Raw genomic sequence first — 22067 nt, 5'->3', positions numbered from 1 at the left:
ATTAATGATTTTCAAACACTTTATCTTGAAATATAACCACATAGAAAATGGGTAATTTGTTAATAAAGTATAAGTAAACAGTTTTTATTAAGTATTTTACTTATATTGTATAACTTATATTATATCATTTTATATCATAGAAAACGATATGTCTTTACTCATTAGTGTTGCCAGATCTAGCTAAAAAGCAAATATGAAAAAAGTTATAATACCCAAACACTTTAGATTGATATTTATCCACATAGAAAATGGTTAATTAATAAGTTAAGAAAACTATTTTATTAAGTACTTTACTCAAATTTTATGATATTACTTATATTATATCATACTACCCAGTACTGGGTTGCTGCTGGAAGGGGATCCGCTGTGTAAAACATATGCTGAAAAAGTTGGCGGTTCATTCCGCTGTGGCGACTCCTGATAAATAAGAAACTAAGCCGAAGGAAAATGAATGAATGAATTAACATTATATTATATCATAGGAAACCGGATGTCTTAACTAGTGTCTTAATTAGTGTTGCCAGATTTAGCTAAAAAAAAAAGCTAAACTACATGATACCCAAACATTATATCTGGAAATTTAACCACATAGAAAATTGCTAATTTATAAGTTAACTCTTTTTATTAAGTAATTTACTTAAATTATATCATATAACCTGTATTATATCATATTATATCTAATATATCATAGGAAACGGTATGTCTTAACTCATTAGTATTGCCAGATCTAGCTAAAAAGCAAATATGAAAAAGTAATAATACCCAAACACTTTATCTTGATATTTATCCACATAGAAAATGGTTAATTTATAAGTCAAATAAACTCTTTTATTAAGTAATTTACTTATATTTTATCGTATAACTTGTTTTATATCATATTATACCTTCCAGTACTAGGTTGCGGCTGGAAGGGCATCCGCTGTGTAAAACATATGCTGGAAAAGTTGGCGGTTCATTCCGCTGTGGCGACCCCTAATAAATAAGGGACTAAGCCGAAGGAAAATGAATGAATTACATCATATTATAAAATATCATATATCATAAGAAACAGTATGTATTAACTAGTGTGTAAGTTTCATATTCATAATTCCATGAAGTAGTGTACATTTTAAGGCATGAACAAATCATTTCCTTGGAAAAAATTTATATATTGTTAGCATTGAAAGTGAATTTGAAAAATAAAGAATTTTCGACTGATGATATAAGCAAAAAATGAATCACTTTATATTAATGTCAATTATATTTCATTTTAATGTTAATGTAATTTATGTTAATAGAAATATGGTGCCGTCACTACAACTTATATATCGTATTGAGTCTAAACTAGCTGTTTGTGTTGATTACGTTAAAGCTGTTTTCCAAATAACCAGTGAAAACCTGCATTTTACATCTGACATACATTAAGAATGACGTCCAAATATACATCTGTCAGGTAAACAGCGCTTATTAATATGCCAGTTAATAGTTCTCACATGGCTATGAGCTCATTGTGTCTCATAAATGTTCCATGTGTCTCCTTTTTGTTGATCGTCCAATCAAAGCAAAACCTTCGGCTGACCTCCACGTCCGGCCGCTTTCATCTTTTTGCAGCTGTTACGATTTCAACGATCTGTCAAAATCAGATTTTTCTCTGGACTTCCTGTCTGCCACATGCATGCAGTTTTACTATGTTTGCAAGGATGTTTTCAGAAATGTGGCCCTCACAAGTATCATAAAACAAGCGCACACATTGGAAAACATCCAGCTGAGCTATTAAAGCTCCAGCTATTCTGTTCTGCTGATTGTGTAGACAAAACAATAATTACAGCACACAGCTGAAGCCAGAATTATTAGCCCTCATGTATATTTAAGATTTTTCTCAACGCATTTCTAAACATAATAGCTTTAATAACTAATTTCTATTAACTTGTTTCTTTTATCTTTGCCATAGTGACAGTACATAATATTTCACTAGTGTTAGAGCACCCTCTCCAGGCCAGATAAATAGGATCTAGCCCCGGGTGTCAGATCCTGAAAGAAAATGTTTGTTTCTCTGGGTATCCAAACAACAAGCCTGCAGGGCCACCCAGTACCCAAACCTGTTAACCAGTATTCAACTGAATTAATAATCTCCTATCAGTTTATCAGTTGACTGAGAAAGCCAGAGAGGAGCCGAAGCAGGAGATGAAGTAATGAGTTTATTGAAAAAACTTACACACACCAGACACTTTATTATTGATCCACTTAATAGGCGGTTTTCTAAAGAATTCCAGCCTGATGCTGTTGTGCAAGGTTTGTGTTATATTTGTATTAGGTTTACATTATACACTCACTGGCCACTTTATTAGGTACACCTGTTCAACTGCTTGTTAATGCAAATTTCTTATCAGCCAATCCTATGACAGCAACTCGATGCATTTAGGCATGTAGACATGATCAAGATGATCTGCTGCAGTTCAAACTGAGCATCAGAATGGGGAAGAAAAGTGATTTAAGTGATTTTGAACGTGGCATGGTTGTTGGTGATAGACGGGCTGGTCTGAGTATTTCAGAAACTGCTGATCTACTGGGGTTTTCACGTACAACCATCTCTAGGGTTTACAGAGAATGGTCCGTCGAAAAGAAAATATCCAGTAAGCAGCAGTTCTGTGGGTGCAAATGCTTTGTTGATGCCAGAGGAGAATGGCCAGACTGGTTCCAGCTGATAGAAATGCAACAGTAACTCAAATAACCACTCATTACAACTGAGGCATGCAGAACATACATCTTCTATCAGAAAAGCCGGGGCTACAGCAGCATAGGACCACATCAGGTGCCACTCATTTTAGCTAAAAACAGGAAATTCAGGCTACAATTCACACAGACTTACCAAAATTGGACCATAGAAGATTGGAAAAACGTTGCCTGATCTGATGAGTCTCGATTTCTGCTGCAACATTTGGATGATAGGGTCAGAATTTGGCATTAACAACATGAAAGCATGGATCCGTCCTGCATGATATCAATGGTTCAGGCTGCAGGTGGTGGTGGTGTAATGGGTGGAGGATATTTTCTCGGCACACTTTGGGCCCATTAGTACCAATTGAGCATTGGTCAACACCACAGCCTACCTGAGTATTGTTGCTGACCATGTCCATCTTTTTATGACCACAGTGTACCCATCTTCTGATGGCTACTTCCAGCAGGATAACACACCATGTCATAAAAATTGAATCATGTCAGACTAGTTTCTTGAACATGACAATGAGTTCACTGTACTCAAATGGCCTCCACAGTCACCAAAACTCAATCCAATAGAGCACCTTTTGGATGTGATGGAACAGGAGATTCAAAGGAATCATGGATGTGCTGCTGACAAATCTGCAGCTGTGTGAATCTATCATGTTAATCTCTGAGGAATATTTCCAGTACCTTGTTGAATCTATGCAGGATTAAAGCAGTTCTGAAAGCAAAAGTGGGTCCAACCTTGTACTAGGTGTACCTAATAAAGTGGCCAGTGATTGTAGGTTTATTAGGCAGGTTAGAGTAGTTTGGCAAATCATTGTATAATGATGGTTTGTTTGTAGACAATCAAACAAAAATATTGCTTAAGGGGGCTAATAATATTGACCTTAAAATATAAAATAAGACTGAGTCAAATAAGACTTTTTCCAGAAGAAAAAATATTATAGGAAATACTGTGAAAAATTGCTTGCTCTGTTAAACATCATTCGGGAAACATTTGAAAAAGATCACAGGGGGCTAATAGTTTTCACATTTTACCTAAACATGCTATTTGTTCAATTTTATCCCTGTTTAATCTTCCTCTTAGGTCTGTGAATATGCCGGCTAAACATTTCTCTGCTTAATCCATAAATCAAGCAGAAAATGTTTTGGCATTTTGTCTTACGTTTCTTCTTCTCCTATTAGGGAAATCCTGGTGATCCCGGTCCAGTCGGTTACCAAGGAATGAAGGTTCGTCTTCCGCTCTCGCTTTCATAAATATTTACATTGTGTTTATATTCACGTTGATTTGTGCTCTTCTGCTGAAATGATAATCTATACTGTTTTTCTTTTCTTTACAGGGAGACCAGGGAATAAAAGGTGATAAGGTAAACGCCAAAGAGCTTTCTTGCTGATTCGAAGGAAATTTTTGATCAAAAGCACGTTCGTGGAGTCTGCCAGCAGTCAATTATTTGATATCGTACAGTATTTCTTTCTGGAACTGCACCGCTAATAGAGTTTTGTTTGATCTGCAGGGAGAGAGAGGTCATAAAGGCTTCAAGGTGAGCTTGTTATTGTCATTTTTTATATTATTATTATATAGTCATGCCTGTGTTTTTATCATGCTATATTGAATTCTAATGCTATTTTTAGGGAGACAAAGGTCATCATGGTCTCGATGGCACGGATGGACGTAAGGTGAGTGCTGATGGCACAAAAACAGCACTTTGAAGGGATAGTTCACCCCAAATATGATGCTCTCATAAAGTTCAGATCTGCATAAATAAAAAAACACATTTTACTATTTTTATGAATACATACACACTGTAAACAAAAAAAACACTGGGTTCTACACAGTGCCTTATTTGTTGTCCCAATGCAAATTGATTAGGTTTACATAATTGTTTTAATATATTTAAGTGGAATAAACCCAAAGCAATGAAGTTGTGCCAAAAAAAATCATGAACTGTGTCATTTCGGCTTATTTTAAATAAGTAATTTGAACAAGCAGCAAAAATAATTTTTGGTCACACTTTATTTTGATGGTTTGTTTGTTGAATTTAAGTTAAGTTGCATCTACATGCCAACTACTTCTCATTATTATAAGTAGACTATAAGGTTGGGGTTAGGGTTAGTGTAAGTTGACATGCACTTGCAAAGTTTCTTATAGTCAGTTAAATGCCTGTTGAATATTAACAGATAGTCTATTAATACTCAAATGGACCATCAAAATAAAGTGTTACCTAATTTTTTGAGTGCAGTATGGAGGCTTATTTTCATGATATAAGAATGAAAAAAGTCTAAATTATGATTTTAAAAGGCATAATTATTTAATTAAAAGTCTAAATTATGACTAACTATTTGAAATTATGAGATGAAATGTCAAAAATACGACATTAAATGGAAATTATGCCTCCAAAAGATATAATTATAAGACTTAAAGTTGAAATTATGCATTTATAATTTGTAGCCAATATGTAAAGTTGAAATTATGGCATAACACATTTAAAATATGACTCTAAAATTCAAAGCAATGTCTTTTAAAGTCAAAATTATGACAGAAAAATGAGACTTTAAAAGTAAAAAAAGTACTCTCACCTATGCTCATGAGCTTTGGGTCATGACCGAAAAGACAGGATCTCGGATACGAGTTTCCTTTAAATGGTGGCAGGGCGTATTCTTATGGATAGGGTAAGGAGCTCTGACACCTGGGAGGAGCTCGAAGTAGAGCCGCTGCTCCTCCATATCGAGAGAAGTCAGCTGAGGTGGCTCGGGCATCTGTTTTCGGATGCCTCCTGGACGCCTACCTATAGGGAGGTGTTCCAGGCATGTCCCACCGGGAGGAGGCCTCGGGGAAGACCCAGGACTCGCTGGAGGGACTATGTCTCTCGGCTGGCCTGGGAACAACTTGGGATCCCCCCGGAGGAGCTGGAGGAAGTGTCTGGGGAAAGGGAAGTCTAGGGTTCTCTCATAAGACTGCTGCCTCTGTGACCTGGCCCCAAAAAAGCTGCAGCAAATGAATGAATGAATGAATGAATGAATAAATGAAAAAGTAAAAAAAAAAAAAAAAAAGAGATGAAATCTTTAAATTCTGTTAATTTGACCAGTTGTCATTTTATCCTCCAAATTTAAAAGAAAAAAAAAAATTGCATGTAAACATATTTGTAGTTTTAAAAAGAGCATCTACGTGTAATTTTTAAATGACATAAAGTTCTGCATGTTTAGTCTTTGTTAATACTCAAAAAATATATTTAGAATGAGCTGAAACCACACAATCCTTGAGTTTTCTTTGAGGCAGCTTAATTGTGTAAGGTTCAATCCACTTAAGTTTGTAAAAATCAATTAACTTGATTTGTGTTGGGACAACACTGCATTTATTAATGTACCGAACCGAAACACCTGCACTGTAAATTTCTAAAACAAACATCAGTTCCATTACACCACAAGTCAGCAAAAAAAGACCAGCCTCAACATTCTGCAAAATATCTTCTTTTTTAATTTTCGAAAGCTAAATAGGTTTGAAATGACTCAACACTGAATAAATTCGTAATTTTGAGGTGAAACATACTCCTATCATACATTATTTAATGAATTACTTTAACATTTGACCTTATTTTCTCTCTTCTTCCTCCGCTGCTTTCTCTGATGCCCTGTGTCAGATTTCAGATTAACAGCAGATAAACAATAGATGCATAAACTGTTGCATGATTATATCAGTTGTCTGTCTGACACTTTATTCCATTTCTGCTTTATTTTCTTCATCTTTGTCCTCAATTAGCTCTCAACATGTACTGTAATGTTTCATTTAACAAATCACTCCGTCTTCATTCAAAGATCATCTCATTTTCTTGTTATTTTCGGTCTCTTTTTCACTCGGTCTGGCTTTTTTCCTCAGTATATTTCTTCACTTTTCTTGGCGTGATGATGTCACCCTGGAGTTGATTACATGCAGTTCAGGGTGTTTGACTCCACACTGCGTTTGACTGCCACCATGAAGAAGAGTGTTTACGTTTTGTGTGTTTGTATTATATTTCATAGGGCGAGCCGGGATTCCCTGGACTTCCAGGCTGTAAAGGGTCACCAGGGCCAGATGTGAGTATTACTGTTACCTAATGAAGTCAAGTAGAAATGAAATTAGTCTGAATCTAAGATATCACTGTGTCTATATAAAGCAAAGGTGTGTTGTTTGAAAGTATTTTCCTATGATATGTCTGAGCAACTCACATCTGAGCAATGCACGTGACTTTATTCTCCATATGAGAGGCGTCTTTAAGCTGCCATCACCAAAAAAAAAAAAAAAAACTTTTATATAAAGTATTAAGTGAAGTTTATTCATAAACTAATTTCGAGAGGAGCACGTGATTATGATTGAACGCGGCTGGTTCTGCATTAGCATGCATGATCCACCAATCGGGCCATTCCTAACCCATTATAAAGAGCCAGGGTTTTTTCACTACAGTCATCTTCGATTTGAAGAATCCCCCCTTCCACCCCTACCTCTTCACCTTTCCCTCCATGGAGCAGCACGGTGGCCCAGTGATTAGCACTGTCGCCTCACAGCAAGAACGTCACCGGTTCTAGACCTTTAACAGGCTGGTGGTCGTTTCTGTGTGTAGTTTGCATGTTCTTCCTGTGCTTGCGTGGGTTTTCCCCGGGTCCTACGGTTTCCTCCCACATTCCAAAAACATGCACAACAAGTAAATTGATAAATTAAAATTTTGCACTACAGTTAATCTCTCACTATGCAGCATATCTTTTAATAGCATTCAATTTTTAGTCATCAGTTTTTATCAATGGGGAGTTGTCGCCCTCCAAACGGGAGGGAGCCCAGGGCTCAAGAACCTTTGGGCTCAGGGCTCTCTCCCGGGACAGCATGCCAAACTTGCTTATAATCAATCATCAGCTAAGTGTGTACTCTTGAAATACATTTTAGTACTTTATTACTTTCTCCTTGTGCCATTTCATTGTTATTACACATAAAAAAATCTGATTGTTTTGTTTTATGTTTATGTGTGTATTGTTTGGGTTTTACCAAAATCTGGTTCAATTCCATGTCAGCAGTTCCTTTGGAAATATTATTCCCAGGACAAAGTGTGACGTGTTCAATACCTATTTTCCCCGCCGTGTGCTCATTTTGTCAATATAAATTTGCTACCTGAAATTTTTAAAGTAAACTTTTTGTGCAGGTTGCAATGCAAAAAGTATTTTTAAAATTTCTGAAAACATTTGCATGTACTGTACACAAAATCGATCTTTTGAGCATACACACACTTAACATCTCCCCCAGGTTTTACGCTTGCGACTGTACTCATTTACTGGGGTGTTTTTCATGTTTATGGACTCTCCCACTACTGCATATATCAACCGGGGGCTAAACTGTGCATGTTCAAATCATATGACTTTGATCCAGATGCATTCCAGCTTCTGTTGATCCAGAGTGTATCAAGATCCACACGTTTAGAAACAAACTAATTGGCTGACAAGACGCATCCTATTGTCCTATAATATGCCACTTCAATGTAGATCTCTGTAGGGTCCCGTCCCTCTGGTGGCTGTTCATTGGCTGAGCCATGTGTCAATCTCATTTACGAGCGTCTGTTTCCACTCAGTCTGCATCTGGAGAGCAGGACAGGGGATGTTTGCCTCTCCTGCAGCCAAACATTTACCAAATTTGACATCCAAGCTGCTCTCAGAACTCTGCAGAGTGTTTATATTCTGTGCTTAAGGATAGGCTTGAAGAAAAGTAGGGTTTTAAGGTTGTATGTTACTTTGTTCATAAATAAAGCTGTTTTTTTTCTCATCTGGTAGGGTTTGCAAGGAGAATCAGGGCCTAAAGGAGACCCCGGACAATATGGACGCAAAGGAGAACGAGTAAGAGATGAGAACGAGTCTGTGTTTGAGTAAAATGTGCATTTGGATATTTCTTCAGTGTTTGGGCTTTCAGCAGTGATGTTTATATTGCACTGAACTGAACTAAACTGAACTTCAACTCTGAAAACTGGACTGAAAGTTTCAGTTCACTAATCATCTATGTTAAGCTGCTTTGACACAATCTACATTGTAAAAGCGCTATAGAAATAAATTGAATTTATTTAAATTTGAAATATTTGGATCATGAGCATGAATATTTCTCTGTATGAATAGCAATATACCAATATCTAGGATTTTTTTGCTTAGTTGAATTAGTCATTTTGAGGTTTTAACATTTTTAAGCATTGAAAATTGTAAAAAAAAAAAAAAAAAAAACTATATATATATATACTGTATATATATATATATATATATATATATATATATATATATATATATATATATATATATATATCTTTAATAAAAACATTTATTATAACTATAATTTTTAAATTATGGCTTATTTAGAGCAATAATCCTTTATTGGTGATAACGGCTGTGTTTAAGAATCATAGTCTAGCCTAAACATACAAATTAATTTTCATTTTTTTTCTTTATAATTCATATGCCATACAATTAATACATATCTGTTAATCTGAATGACGATGGAAAATTTCTTTACCCATAATTTGACCTTTAATTTTCACTAAAGCTCTCTGAACTATTTAAGTTAATGTTTACTTGCTTTTTTGGTATATTAAATCACTTTTTGTAAATTTTATTTGACGCTGACACAAAAATGGGATCTATTCCTAAACTGTGAGAGTTTAAGGATGCAATTATGAATATATGAGACAATTCATTTAATACTTACTAAATATATATTTTTATGAATAACTTAAAAATTGAATAAAATAGTAAATGGGTTTCTTAAATAATTAAGTAAAATATTTTCTGAATAAATTATTTAGTTTTCTGTTGCTTTTAAAAATGTCTTGTAATCTTACCTCTTTTATGTTTTTTCAGTTTTTTTTTCTATAGTTTTCTTTTTTCTCTACAGCATTCAGGTTCCACGTGTGATGTTGAAAGTTTTTATAAATAAATTGAGTTGAGTAAAATTACAAATCCTGTGCAGTTGATGAGATATACAGTTAAAGTCAGAATTATTAGCCCCCCTTTGAATTTTTTTTTTTTTCAAATATTTGCCAAATTATGTTGAAAAGAGCACAGAAACTGTCACAGTATGTCTGATAATATATTATCTACTGAGAAAGTCTTATTTGTTTTATTTCGGCTAAAATAAAAGCAGTTAAAAAAAATTTTTTAAGCCATTTTAGGGACAAAATTATTAGCCCTTTTCAGCTATTTAGTCAACAGAACAAACCATCATTGTACAACAACTTGCCTAATTACCCTAACCTGCCTAGTTAAGCTAATTAATCTAGTTAAGCCTTTAAATGTCACTTTAAGCTGTATAGAAGTGTCCCGAAAAATATCTAGTAAAATATTATTTACTGTCATCATGACAAAGATAAAATAAGTCAGTTATTAGAAATGAGTTATTAAAACTATGTTTGGAAATTTGTTTAAAATATATTCTCTCCGTTAAACAGAAATTGGGGAAAAAATAAACGGGGGCTAATAATTTTGACTTCAACTGTATATGTATAAAGATCCCATTGAAATATGGGAAAATGTGTCATTAAAGACTTTGTCATTTTGGAAAATCAGAGCTTAGTTTGAAACTTTTCTCAGCAAGATCATTGGATTTTATTATGCCTTTAAAAGTTAAAATTACAAGATGTAAAGTTTAGAATTAAAGATTAAAAGAGGCAAGATTACAATATATTTTTAAAAGCAACAGAAAATAAAATCATTTATTGGGAGATAATTTTTTATTTATGTTATCACTCGATTGAATGGGCATTATCAGTGGTTATCAGCTGCTAGATATGGGCCAGTAGGGGCCTTCTGCACCTACTGGTAGGCTCAGAAGGCTGAAATCATCCATCCACATAATTAAACAGATATACTAAAAAAAAGACTCCAGATCCAGATCTGTTTTACATTACTGTGACGGTTGGGTTTAGGGTTGGAGTAGGGATAGACGTTAATAAAATACAATTAATGGGAAATTTAATAAATAATCTAACTAATTTTTGTTAACTTCCGGCCGCACCCGTATGTGATCTATAGCTGATTAACCTTGTGGATAGATGATAACAGCCTTCTAAGCCTACCGGTTGGCGCAGAAGGCCCCTACTGACCCATATCTGTCAGCTGACAACCACTGATGACCATTCAATCGAGTGATAACACACAAATTGACTGTTAATTTTTCATGATGAATTATTTCAGAAACCCATTTATTGTGATTTTTTTTTATTTATTCATATTTTTATTCAGCAAGGATTAATTATATTGTCTCATATATTCATAATTGCATTATATACTGTATATATCACAATTTAAGAATCGATTGCATTTTTGTGCCCACGTCAAATTTTATTCTCAGAGGAAACATCTGAGAAGCTGGAGACTTGAGCAACAGTCTCCATTTTCTTACATTTATGTTGAGTGCTGAGTCCTAACCTAATAAACTGTGTGATATTTCCATCTTATTAGTAGTTTCCACTAATAAAACATCTTTGAACTTGAAATTGGTTTCATTTGTTGCTTTCAGGGAGATCCTGGCAGAGATGGTGAGCCAGGAAGACCTGGAAACTACGGACCATCTGGGGCCAAGGTGCGTTTTTGATCATCTATTGAAAAGATAGTTCAACCAAAAATGCAAATTTTGTCTTTTTTTTTTAACCCTAAATTAGTTCCAAAGCTACAACTATGAGAAAAAATTAAGAGGCCACTTGTAAATTATCCCATTAGATGAGTTAAATGGAGTTATTTGGTGGAGCATCACGTATTTGTATTTTGGAAGAAACGTTTACAGAATAAAACAAATATTAACATTTGACCAAAGTCAATGGCTAATAAATACAGTTAGTTCACAGAATGTTCACATTAAATATTTTAACAAATGTTGGTTGCCAAGTATTTGATGCAAGCCATAGCTTTTCTTACAATGGAAGTCAATGGCTACTGTCACCTGTTTTCAACAACATCAGCATGAGTAAATGGTGTGTATTTTTTTAAATGACATGTTTTGTAGCTGAACTATACCTTTAAACACCCGTTCATGGTCCTGTTTTGTTGTTTTGCTGGTAAAATATAATATACAGTTGTTTGAGTTTCCTAGTGTAAAAGGACACTGATGCATTTGCAATTTTTTTGTTGTTGTTGTTTTCTTTAGGGAGACAGGGGTCCTCGTGGGGCTAACGGCGATAAAGGCGAGAGAGGAGATGATGCAAGTGTTTTCAATCTTTTTTTTAAAGACTTCTACACATGCGATGTAGTAATGTGTGTCAGGCCTGATTTGAGTGTTATCTAACCATTTCCTGCACTTTTTTCCAGGGACCACCAGGACCAGATGGCCCAAGAGGAGAAAGAGTAACCAAACATTTATATTTACTTCTGCTGTGTCAATGGTTGTGTTTTAAGCTGCGCAATAATGTGAGAAACTTTCTTCTCTGTTAAAGGGCCAAGGTGGTGAGAAGGGTGAACAAGGGTCTCGAGGTAACAGAGGTCCCAGAGGCGAGCCTGTGAGTATAGCCTTCAGTTTTAAAGATGTCACGGCTGGCGTTAAATTTGTTAAGTTTGCAAAACAAAATGTACTGTTCTCTGAGGCCCACTTATAATATTATGAAAATTTTTATAATCATTTATCATCATTTTGATCCCCTCCTTTAGAAGACACTGTTTGAATCAGATTGTAGACTCAGAAGTAAACGCCCACTGCAAAGACTAGCTAACAGTTTTGCATAATTAAACATTTTCAAAAGTTCAAAAGCACAGGTACCCACTAGCTATGTTTCCATCCACCAATTTTTATGCGCATTTTGAATATGCATATAAAAAATGGTTGATGGAATCGCATAAGTTGAAAAATGTCTGCGCATAACTGAGTAGGAAAACTTTTATTCAATAAGAAAAGATGTACTTAAACTATGATAGAAACACTTTTACTGAACAAATTCCAGTATGAGCAATAAGTGATTTTGACTTACTGACAGGTTTTGAGAAATCGACGACAAATGGCAGAAAGCACAGGCAAATCGCTGCTTGTGCACGCGAGTGACAATCACACAGTTTGAACTATCAAAAACGCGATCTGAGAGAATCACAGATGAGTCGCCGATGCCCGTGAGATATTTGGCGTGCTAAATATCTGAAGCTGTCGGTGATTCAAATCATGCTGTGTGAAATGAGTTTTGACTGAAAATAACGTCCGCGATCACCTACAGCCAGTAAGAGAGCAGCATCCACTAGTGTGGTTACCTGCTGGCCAGCGGGAGGCTGGTTTGAAGTTAAAAGCGCTCATTTTCATTTTATTTGAACCCAAGAAATAGAGGAAAAACTAACTTAAATTTGGCAGGAGCACACTTGTTTGTTTGACGTGTCATCTGAGCAAAACCACAACAGGGTCGAAAAAAAAAACGTTGAGCAGAAATTGCTAACTCCCTTCAAACCCAGGTGAGCAAATATGTACATTTTATACCTATTAAAGGCTTCTTTCTCGTTATGTACTTAATCGCAAAAGAAATACTACATGCTTTTTGTTGCGAGATGTAGTTTGGACAAAGTTGTCGGCAATTCTTCCTATTTTAAAGTCATACAGGGTTTGAAGTCATACCCCTGTTGTTGATCCATCTTGCTGTGTAAACAAAGCAGTGACAATAGGCTAGCTTAGATAGTTATTCAGTGTGAAAACATCTGTGACACGACTACTTTAAAAATCATGCAGTCTGAACTCGGCATTATTTATAAACTAATTTCGAGAGGATCACGTGCTTATGATTGACATGGCTGGCCCGAATCAAGCTAATGTACGATCCACCAATCAGACGATTCCTAACTTAGTATAAATAACCAAAGCATCTTACCTTAGTCAAATTCGTCTTGAAGAATCCCCCCTTCCACCGCCTCTTCTCCTCTTTTCCTCTACAGGGCAGCACGGTGGCCTAGTAGCTAGCACTGTTGCCTCACAGCAAGAATGCCTCCGATTCGGGTCTCTACACGGCCAGTTGGCATTTCTGTGCGGTGTTCATGTTCTCCCCGTGGTTGCGTGGGTTTTCCCCGGGTCTTCCGGTTTCTCCCACAGTCCAAAACATGAGACATAAGTAAATGAACTCAAACAAATCAGCACTATTCACCTTATTCTTTGCGTACGAGCGGGCGCTGCCATTTAAATCTTTTTGGCTCGAGACTTCCGGTCTCATTTACTTCCATTTATTTTTAGATGTTAAAAACTGCTCGTTTTGCTGTTTGATGTTGCAAACTGATATTTTCCTATTAAATTATTCTACTTGGTCTGTATTGTCATGTAAACACTTGTTTGTAGAGCAAGTAGTTTGACCGTTTTCTACCGTTTTTTATTCCTTGTCATTTCTCCCACAGGCAACTGAATCGGAAGTTTTAAAACAATCACGAAAATAGGCGCACTTCGTCATTTTAGAATAAGGTCAATAGTGAAATTACACCAACAGCACACTCTCATAGTAATCCTTGGGGTAGGGGTCCTTGAGATCTACCTGAGCTCAAACTCTTCTCTTGCCCTGCAAATGGGTGGGAGCCCCGGGCTCGAGGATCTAATGAGCTCAGGGCTCTCTTCCGGGACAGCATGCCAATCTTTATTACCAATCATCAGCTAAATGTAAACTCTTGAAGTGAGGTTTATTTATAAACTAATTTCAAGAGAATCACATGCTCATGATCTACCACAGCTGGTTTCGCATTAGCTAATCAAGATCTCCCAATCATATGATTCCTAATGACCCTGCCAAGCGGTGGGTGTTTCTGTGAGGAGTTTGTATATTCTCCCCGTATCAGCTTGGGTTTCCTTGGGTTCCCTATAGTTTCCTCCCACCATCCAAAGATATACGTAATACATAACAGATTTAGCAAACCAGGCACTTGTCTAGCTCCCTTCTTTCTCAAGTGTTCCCTTAGCTACTGCAGCCGGGGAGTTTTTGAGATCCACCTGAGCTCAAGCTCCCCTCTCGCTCTGCGAACGGGAGAGAGCCCTCGGCTCGAGAAGACCTCGAGCTCAGGGCTCTCTCTCGGGAGAGTATACCAACCAAGCTTTTGATAGATCATCAGCTAAGTGTGAACTTTTGAAAAAATGGTATGTGGTTTTGTTTTAAGAGATCATGTGATGGTAAAATGTGTGTCAATTGACAAACCAGCAGGCTGAGCACATTCTAAAACATCTGAAATGTTGCTTTGGTCATTCTTAAACGCCTTAACCATTTCAGTATTAGTGTTATTATAATATTAATTACCTCCAGAATTGTCAAGAGTGACTGCACTCCACATCTTACACCTTCAAACACCACCACACATTCATTGCATGCCGGCATTGTCTTCTAAGGCGCAAGTCATTTATTCAATGAAGAAAAGATTTATGCAGCTTCTCCTACCGCAGCAAACTCAGCTGTGCTATAGAGCAGGGGTTCCCAAACTTTCAGCACGCGACCCCTAAAATAACAATGCCAGTGACTTGCGACCCCCAATATCCTCTGAGGTGGTTGTAAATACAGAAAACTTGCATGCAATGGCACACACACACACACACACACACCAATAGACCAAAGTCTATTCTTCGTTTAATTTTTTTATGTATGTCAGTGCTGTAAATGGGCCAGAAAGTTTAACCTGGTGTTATAAAATCAATCTGCTGCATCTGACGCTATTGCTGTCTTTAATATAATGTATTTACCCCAGTAGTCGCAATCCAATAGAACAAATAAATAAGCTACTATAGTAACTATAAACGACTGTTTTTTTCTCTTCAGTTGGTTATGGATAAAATATGGTAATTCTTGTGGCCTAATAATAATAATAAGTAGATTTTTGGAAATAACCAGGCGACCCCCCTTCATTGTTCCGTGACCCCTCAAGGGGTCCCGACCCCCACTTTGAGAACCACTGCAATAGAGAGTAAATTGAATTAAAAATAGTTACGTTTTCTCATGAGTTCAGGCTGGTTATTCTTTCTGAGAATAAATAATTCGTGCAAATGAATCCACTGAAAAAACCTGTTTTGGTAATCTTCAATCAAGGCTGGCCATTTGTGTATGTATGTAAAGTGGCAGTCCTTCTCTGTTGACATCAGTTTGACACTTCAGCCACAATATTCTTAACCACACCCCTTTCGCCGCAATATTGGGAATGACTAAAGAGAATGATGCACCAAACTAAAGCTCCACCCCCTACTCAATATTCAGTTTTGGTTAGAAGTACATCAACATACCGGTTCACTGTAGGTTTATGTCAAATTTTATGGTAAAAAGTTCTTTAATTTTGAAACAAAAACAGATCCAGCAGTAAATCAGCTCTAATAATATACAGTCGTTTGACTGTTCATCATTTGCTTTTTAATTTTTCAAATATACAATTATGAAACGTTTTCAGTGCAAAAGCATACAAAAAATACGTTGAGTAATAAAAAAATCATCATACATATTCAAATCCTGACTGCCACATTAAAAAAATAATAAAAAAATAATTAATTGTAATTGAATAGACAAACAAAAGACAAGGACATAAAATGCTAAATAATTTTACAGAAAGGAATATTGCATGTTTTTTGTCTAAGCTGAGTCTAACAGACACGATTTTAGTCGACTTAGAGGTTGCCAGATAACCAAAGAAAGGATTCCAGGTCCAGGTTTGTTCTTTAAAGCTGTTTAGAAAGCCTCAAGTGGTATAATCCTACAGATGGCCAGCAGCCATTGATTTAAACTGGGGCGTTCTTCATTAATCCACTTTACAAGAATACATTTTCAAGCAAAGCAAAGTATTTAGACTGTTTCTGTTCTGACAGTTATAAGCTACTATATTTGCTTTAATTTAGTTCAGTATTCATGTGAGCTCTGCAAAGACCATGCTGTAAGTCATGAAATGATCCACAAAGTCTGACACCTGAAGTTAACGCTGACTTTTGACTCTGGCAGGGTGAACCCGGGCCAAGGGGTGAGCAAGGACGTGAAGGATCATCCGGAGCAAATGGAGAGCCGGTGAGTGATGAAAGCAATACTCAGTGATTTACAGCAGATTCTGTGAGTGTGTCCGATTGTGTAAATCCTTCAGTATTTGAAAGATTGCAAGCGTTCAAATCACTAAATTCATTTATTTTAAAATCATCATTACATACATTAGATGTTTGCTTAAATTCTGAGTTTTCACAGTGCTGCTTAATTGAGCAGTATGTAAAACATAAGGCGCTTAAACAAGGATGAAAGCATATGACCTCAGGACTCAGGCATTCTGGGAGGCCCTCTGAAATCTCTGAGATCATCATCGGGCCTCTGGGTCATGTTAACGTAACTTGAGGAACAAAGACATTGGTCCGGTGGTTCCTCCATTTGTGATGGTCTGGCCAGTGGGAGGAGAAACTGCGACAGATGTATATGTTCAGATGGACTCCAGATGGACGAGCTCAAGCCTGAGCGCCAGATGAAGTTTAACAGCTAAAAGCGTACAAATGTTCTTGCATGACCAAAATATACGGTAAAGGTGACGTCATTTCAGGCTGTAGAGCTGAGTGAGGGTCTGAAATCTATTTAGGATCTCCAACCAGGCTATAATCATATGAAAATAAATAAAGATTATTATATAGAGAAGAGCGCTGATGATTGTTTTGTGTCCACATGTGGAAAAGTGGGTAACACTTTACTTGAATTGAGTGTTCATAAGCCTGCCATAAAACGTTTATAATGTGAATTAAATTTTATGCATGCTTATTATTGTACCTGTTATTAAGTTTAATTTGCTCAGTTATGTCATTTTAAATGCAAAGATGACATTATTTGTTATGACATCTTGACAGGAATACGTCACAACTGGTCTTTATCTTTGTCATAACATACAGTCACTTGTCATAAATCTGTCATAAACATAATTGTCATGAGTATTATAATTATATTTAATATTTTTTTCGGATGGATTTCAGTGGAACAACCTGTATCATGAAAATCCTCATTAAAATTGTCAGTACTCTGTCAAATCATTTTTAGGGCGTCATTTTATTTTAAATTAAATTGTTTATATTAATTTACATATTTAATAACATATTCGGCCTGCCCCACTGTAGATGAGGTAAAAAAATATTATTGGTACTTTTATAATGTATGACATTCATGACAATCATGTTTATGACAGTTTTATGACAAGTTTTGTTGTCTTGGTAATGTGAAGTTTCAAAAACAGGTTGTGATGTATTTGTTTATGTCAAGTTCATGCAAGCATTTTTATCTTTGCATTTAAAATGTCATTATTGCCCGTATGACACTAAATGGCAGTTGTTATAAGCATGCATAAAATCTCATTCACATTGCGATTTTATAATCATTATTATAAAAGTCTTATGAATGCTCCTTCAAGTAAAGTGTTACAGAAAACTGTAACCAGTATGAGAAACAGGACGTTGATTACTAGTATAAATTGGATCCGCACACAGACATTTGGATCCAATAGAAGCACATTTACACCATTCTTTGGTGCAGCTTCTTTGACAAACTAAAATCTTATGAGATTAAATTTACATTATGACTTATGAAAATAGAAACTTTAGCCTAGATTTTGACATTATTTGCCCTATCATACACCCAACGCAATAAGGCGCAAGACGTGTTTGGTGTGATTTGTTGCAAATTTCAGATCAGTGCAACCCTAATTTTCAGGTTTTGCGCTATATTTTTTTTTAATAGCAAATCCATTTGCACCACCTTGTGGACTCAAGGGTGTGCTGGTCTAAAAAGGAGGTGTATTGAGGCGCATTGTTGGCGCGTGGCTATTTTGCTATTTTTTTGCTAATATACCACGCCATTGACCAACTAAAAGCAGGTCTAAAGTCCAGCGCTCAGTGCGTTAGTTGTGTGCCTAGGCAGTCAAAATGCTTAATACACACAGGATGCACAGCAACACACTAATATCTGTACATATGAAAAAATGAAAATAAAGGATTAAAATGTTACAAAAATTATGATTTTCTACATAGATATATAAAAAAAAACACTAACTTTATGCCTCCTTCATGTCCAGAGGGATTTTTTCAGTTCATTCATGACAGTTTGCATTTGTATAATGTTTTTGCATTTTGTTATTATTGTTCATTTATTTGTTTGCTGAAAATTAGAACTCAATTTGGAAATAATTTTGAAACAAATGTTTGTGCTTAACAAACTAAATTACATATGTAGGCTAATGGATGTCTTCAATGGAGTGAGTTTCCACCGTTTCCTTATCCACAAAAGTAAAGGAGTAAAGTAAAGATTAAAAGTAAAGTAGTAAGAAAGTAAAAAGGCTTATGTGTAGGAGGCTCATTCTTTATCCTCACGCTGCAGATGCTCTGATTAACTGTTTTCTCGCTAGTGAAGTCTTTGTTTTTCCATTCAGTTTTTCCACTTACTAAGTCCACCATGTAAATAACAAATGCACCATGGCGAGACGCAACTGACTCTAAAAGGGAATGGGAGATGAGACTCTGATTCGTTTAATGCATGTTGTGCTCCAAACACACCCATAACTCATTGAGAGAATAAGCACAACCTTGTTAGACCATGTGCCAGGGTGCAAAGCGAATTTTTCTATCCTAAATATAGCAAAAGTGGATTCAGACACATTAAGCTTTTGCACCATGCGTATTAGACTTTGCGCTTAGATCTTTAAAATAAAGTAATGACGAACATAAGTCAGTAATGACAAAGAAGTCTTTAGCATGACTGACTTTTTATCTCAAAATTGAAATTTACTAACAAGTTTTTGCTAGTTATCCTTTAAAATACACGCAAACGTGATCAAACATGAGATAAAAGTTACAATTATAAAAAAGTTAAAACTATGACACAAAGCCATAGTCGACATGGCTAAGGGTCATTTTGACATAAAACTAAATTTATGACTGATGTCTTGACATTTTGTCTGACAGAAGTGAGTATTTCTACAGCAAAACATATTAAGTTTATACTTTAACACTTTAGTTAACCCTTTTTATGTCGTCTCCTAGTAAATTGCGAATATGATCGCTTTAGGAGACCAGGTATGAAGAAACGTGAGCTTTAACCTGTTTAAAGTAGATGTTTTTGTAAAGCAGGGACCACATATATGTATTGTACATTGTTTAGTCAATCAAACTCAACAGTTTAACAATGGTGGTGTAACATTTGACATTTTATTTAATGCATCTCAAATATATGAACAATAAACAAGCAAAATGCTTTTGAGAGTTTGGAGAGTTGTTAGCTGCTGAATAACAAGCACATTTTGGATGATTATACATGCCAGACCACACTACAGATTTCCCAGCTGAAAATGAGCTGATCTGCTGAGATTTCTCTGTTGAATTCTTCAGTGTTACACCATCAGCAGCTGCTCCGCAGATCTGCACGCAGACTCGTTCTGTCAGCGCTACACTTCTCTCCGCAGCTCTTGTAAACTGCCAGGACAACACATTTCCGATGCCTCTCAGGACTGTAAATTTCCTGTGCAGTTTACGTGAGAGTGTTTGCAGCATCTGCATGTGTTTCAGGCTTTACTTGAAGACGTCTGTTGTGTCTCAGAAACAGCCCAGCTGCTCTTTAAGCTCTCACATGCTGTGTCCTTCACTAATATTGGCACATTGGTTAACAATGAGCAAAGAAGGCTGTGGAGAAATGTCATATTGACCTTTAGTTCAAAATAATAATAATAATAATAATAAAAAATGGACCAACAAACAAATAATGGGCCCTTTTCACAAGACAATTATGATTTAGATTTTAAAAATGTAGGTAACGCTTTAAAATAATGGTCCATTAGATAACGTATTTACTAACACAAACAGATATTATTAGTAATACATTCGCATTCGTTCATTTTCTTTCGGCTTAGTCCCTTTATTTATCAGGGGTCGCCACAGTGGAATAAACTGCCACTTATCCAGCACATGTTTTACACAGCGAATGCCCTTCCAGCTGCAACCCAGTACTGGAAAACATCCATGCACACTCATACACTTTGGCCAATTTAGTTTATTCAATTCACCTATAGCGCATGTCTTTGGACTGCGGGGGAAACCGGAGCACCCACACCAACATGGGGAGAACATGCAAACTCCACACAGAAATGTCAGCTGGCCCAGCTGGGACTCGAACCAGTGACCTTCTTGCTGTGAGGTGACAGTGCTAACCACTGAGCCACCATGTCTTCCCCTATTAATAATACATTTAATATTTATTTATCAAGTTAGTTCATATTAACCCACGAAGCATTAACTAATGTTAACAAGCACAACTTTGGATTTTAATAATGCATTAGTCAATGTTAAACTATGATTGTAACATGGAGACTGACACGGAGGGATCCATTATGCAGGATTTATTAATCAAGCTTCACTCAAACACACAATATGCACAAAGGTGCAAACACACATCAACTGTAGTATTAAAGGTTTCAAGGTTGGCGGCAAACAGACACAGAGTGATTTACCAGGCATGGGTCAAAGGCAGGCTGCGAGAATCAGAGTCCGTGTATCAGGCTTGGATCGTGGGCAGGCAGCGAGTATCAGAGTCCGTGTATCAGGCTTGGGTCGTCGGCAGGCAGCGAGTATCAGAGTCCGTGTATCAGGCTTGGGTCGTGGGCAGGCAGCGAGTATCAGAGTCCGTGTATCAGGCTTGGGTCGTGGGCAAGCAGCGAGTATCAGAGTCCGTGTACCAGGCTTGGGTCGTGGGCAGGCAGCGAGTATCAGAGTCCGTGTATCAGGCTTGGGTCGTCGGCAGGCAGCGAGTATCAGAGTCCGTGTATCAGGCTTGGGTCGTGGGCAGGCAGCGAGTATCAGAGTCCGTGTATCAGGCTTGGGTCGTCGGCAGGCAGCGAGTATCAGAGTCCGTGTATCAGGCTTGGGTCGTGGGCAGGCAGCGAGTATCAGAGTCCGTGTATCAGGCTTGGGTCGTGGGCAAGCAGCGAGTATCAGAGTCCGTGTATCAGGCTTGGGTCGTGGGCAAGCAGCGAGTATCAGAGTCCGTGTACCAGGCTTGGGTCGTGGGCAGGCAGCGAGTATCAGAGTCCGTGTATCAGGCTTGGGTCGTCGGCAGGCAGCGAGTATCAGAGTCCGTGTATCAGGCTTGGGTCGTGGGCAGGCAGCGAGTATCAGAGTCCGTGTATCAGGCTTGGGTCGTCGGCAGGCAGCGAGTATCAGAGTCCGTGTATCAGGCTTGGGTCGTGGGCAGGCAGCGAGTATCAGAGTCCGTGTATCAGGCTTGGGTCGTGGGCAAGCAGCGAGTATCAGAGTCCGTGTATCAGGCTTGGGTCGTGGGCAAGCAGCGAGTATCAGAGTCCGTGTACCAGGCTTGGGTCGTGGGCAGCCAGAAGGCGAAGCAGAGTCAGAAACAGGCTGGAGTTATACACGAGAGATCAGGCAGGGAATAACGCTCAGTAATGCT

At 37.1% G+C, this 22067-nt stretch overlaps 1 protein-coding gene across 1 annotated transcript in view; it reads left to right on the top strand.

The window, feature by feature from the left end:
- col6a1 (collagen, type VI, alpha 1) overlaps positions 1 to 22067 on the top strand; it is a 69232-nt gene that overhangs the window by 8509 nt on the left and 38656 nt on the right. Inside the window, exons 10-20 of the mRNA XM_068224238.1 lie at positions 3889 to 3933; positions 4044 to 4070; positions 4218 to 4244; positions 4336 to 4380; positions 6721 to 6774; positions 8491 to 8553; positions 11216 to 11278; positions 11840 to 11893; positions 12001 to 12036; positions 12126 to 12188; positions 16602 to 16664. Of these exons, the coding sequence (XP_068080339.1) occupies positions 3889 to 3933; positions 4044 to 4070; positions 4218 to 4244; positions 4336 to 4380; positions 6721 to 6774; positions 8491 to 8553; positions 11216 to 11278; positions 11840 to 11893; positions 12001 to 12036; positions 12126 to 12188; positions 16602 to 16664 (540 nt within the window). The remainder of the gene's footprint in view (positions 1 to 3888; positions 3934 to 4043; positions 4071 to 4217; positions 4245 to 4335; positions 4381 to 6720; positions 6775 to 8490; positions 8554 to 11215; positions 11279 to 11839; positions 11894 to 12000; positions 12037 to 12125; positions 12189 to 16601; positions 16665 to 22067) is intronic.

This window comes from Danio rerio, chromosome 11 (genome assembly GCF_049306965.1).
Source record: "Danio rerio strain Tuebingen ecotype United States chromosome 11, GRCz12tu, whole genome shotgun sequence".
NCBI lineage: Eukaryota > Metazoa > Chordata > Actinopteri > Cypriniformes > Danionidae > Danio > Danio rerio.
This window is presented reverse-complemented; position numbering and strand designations above follow the sequence as displayed.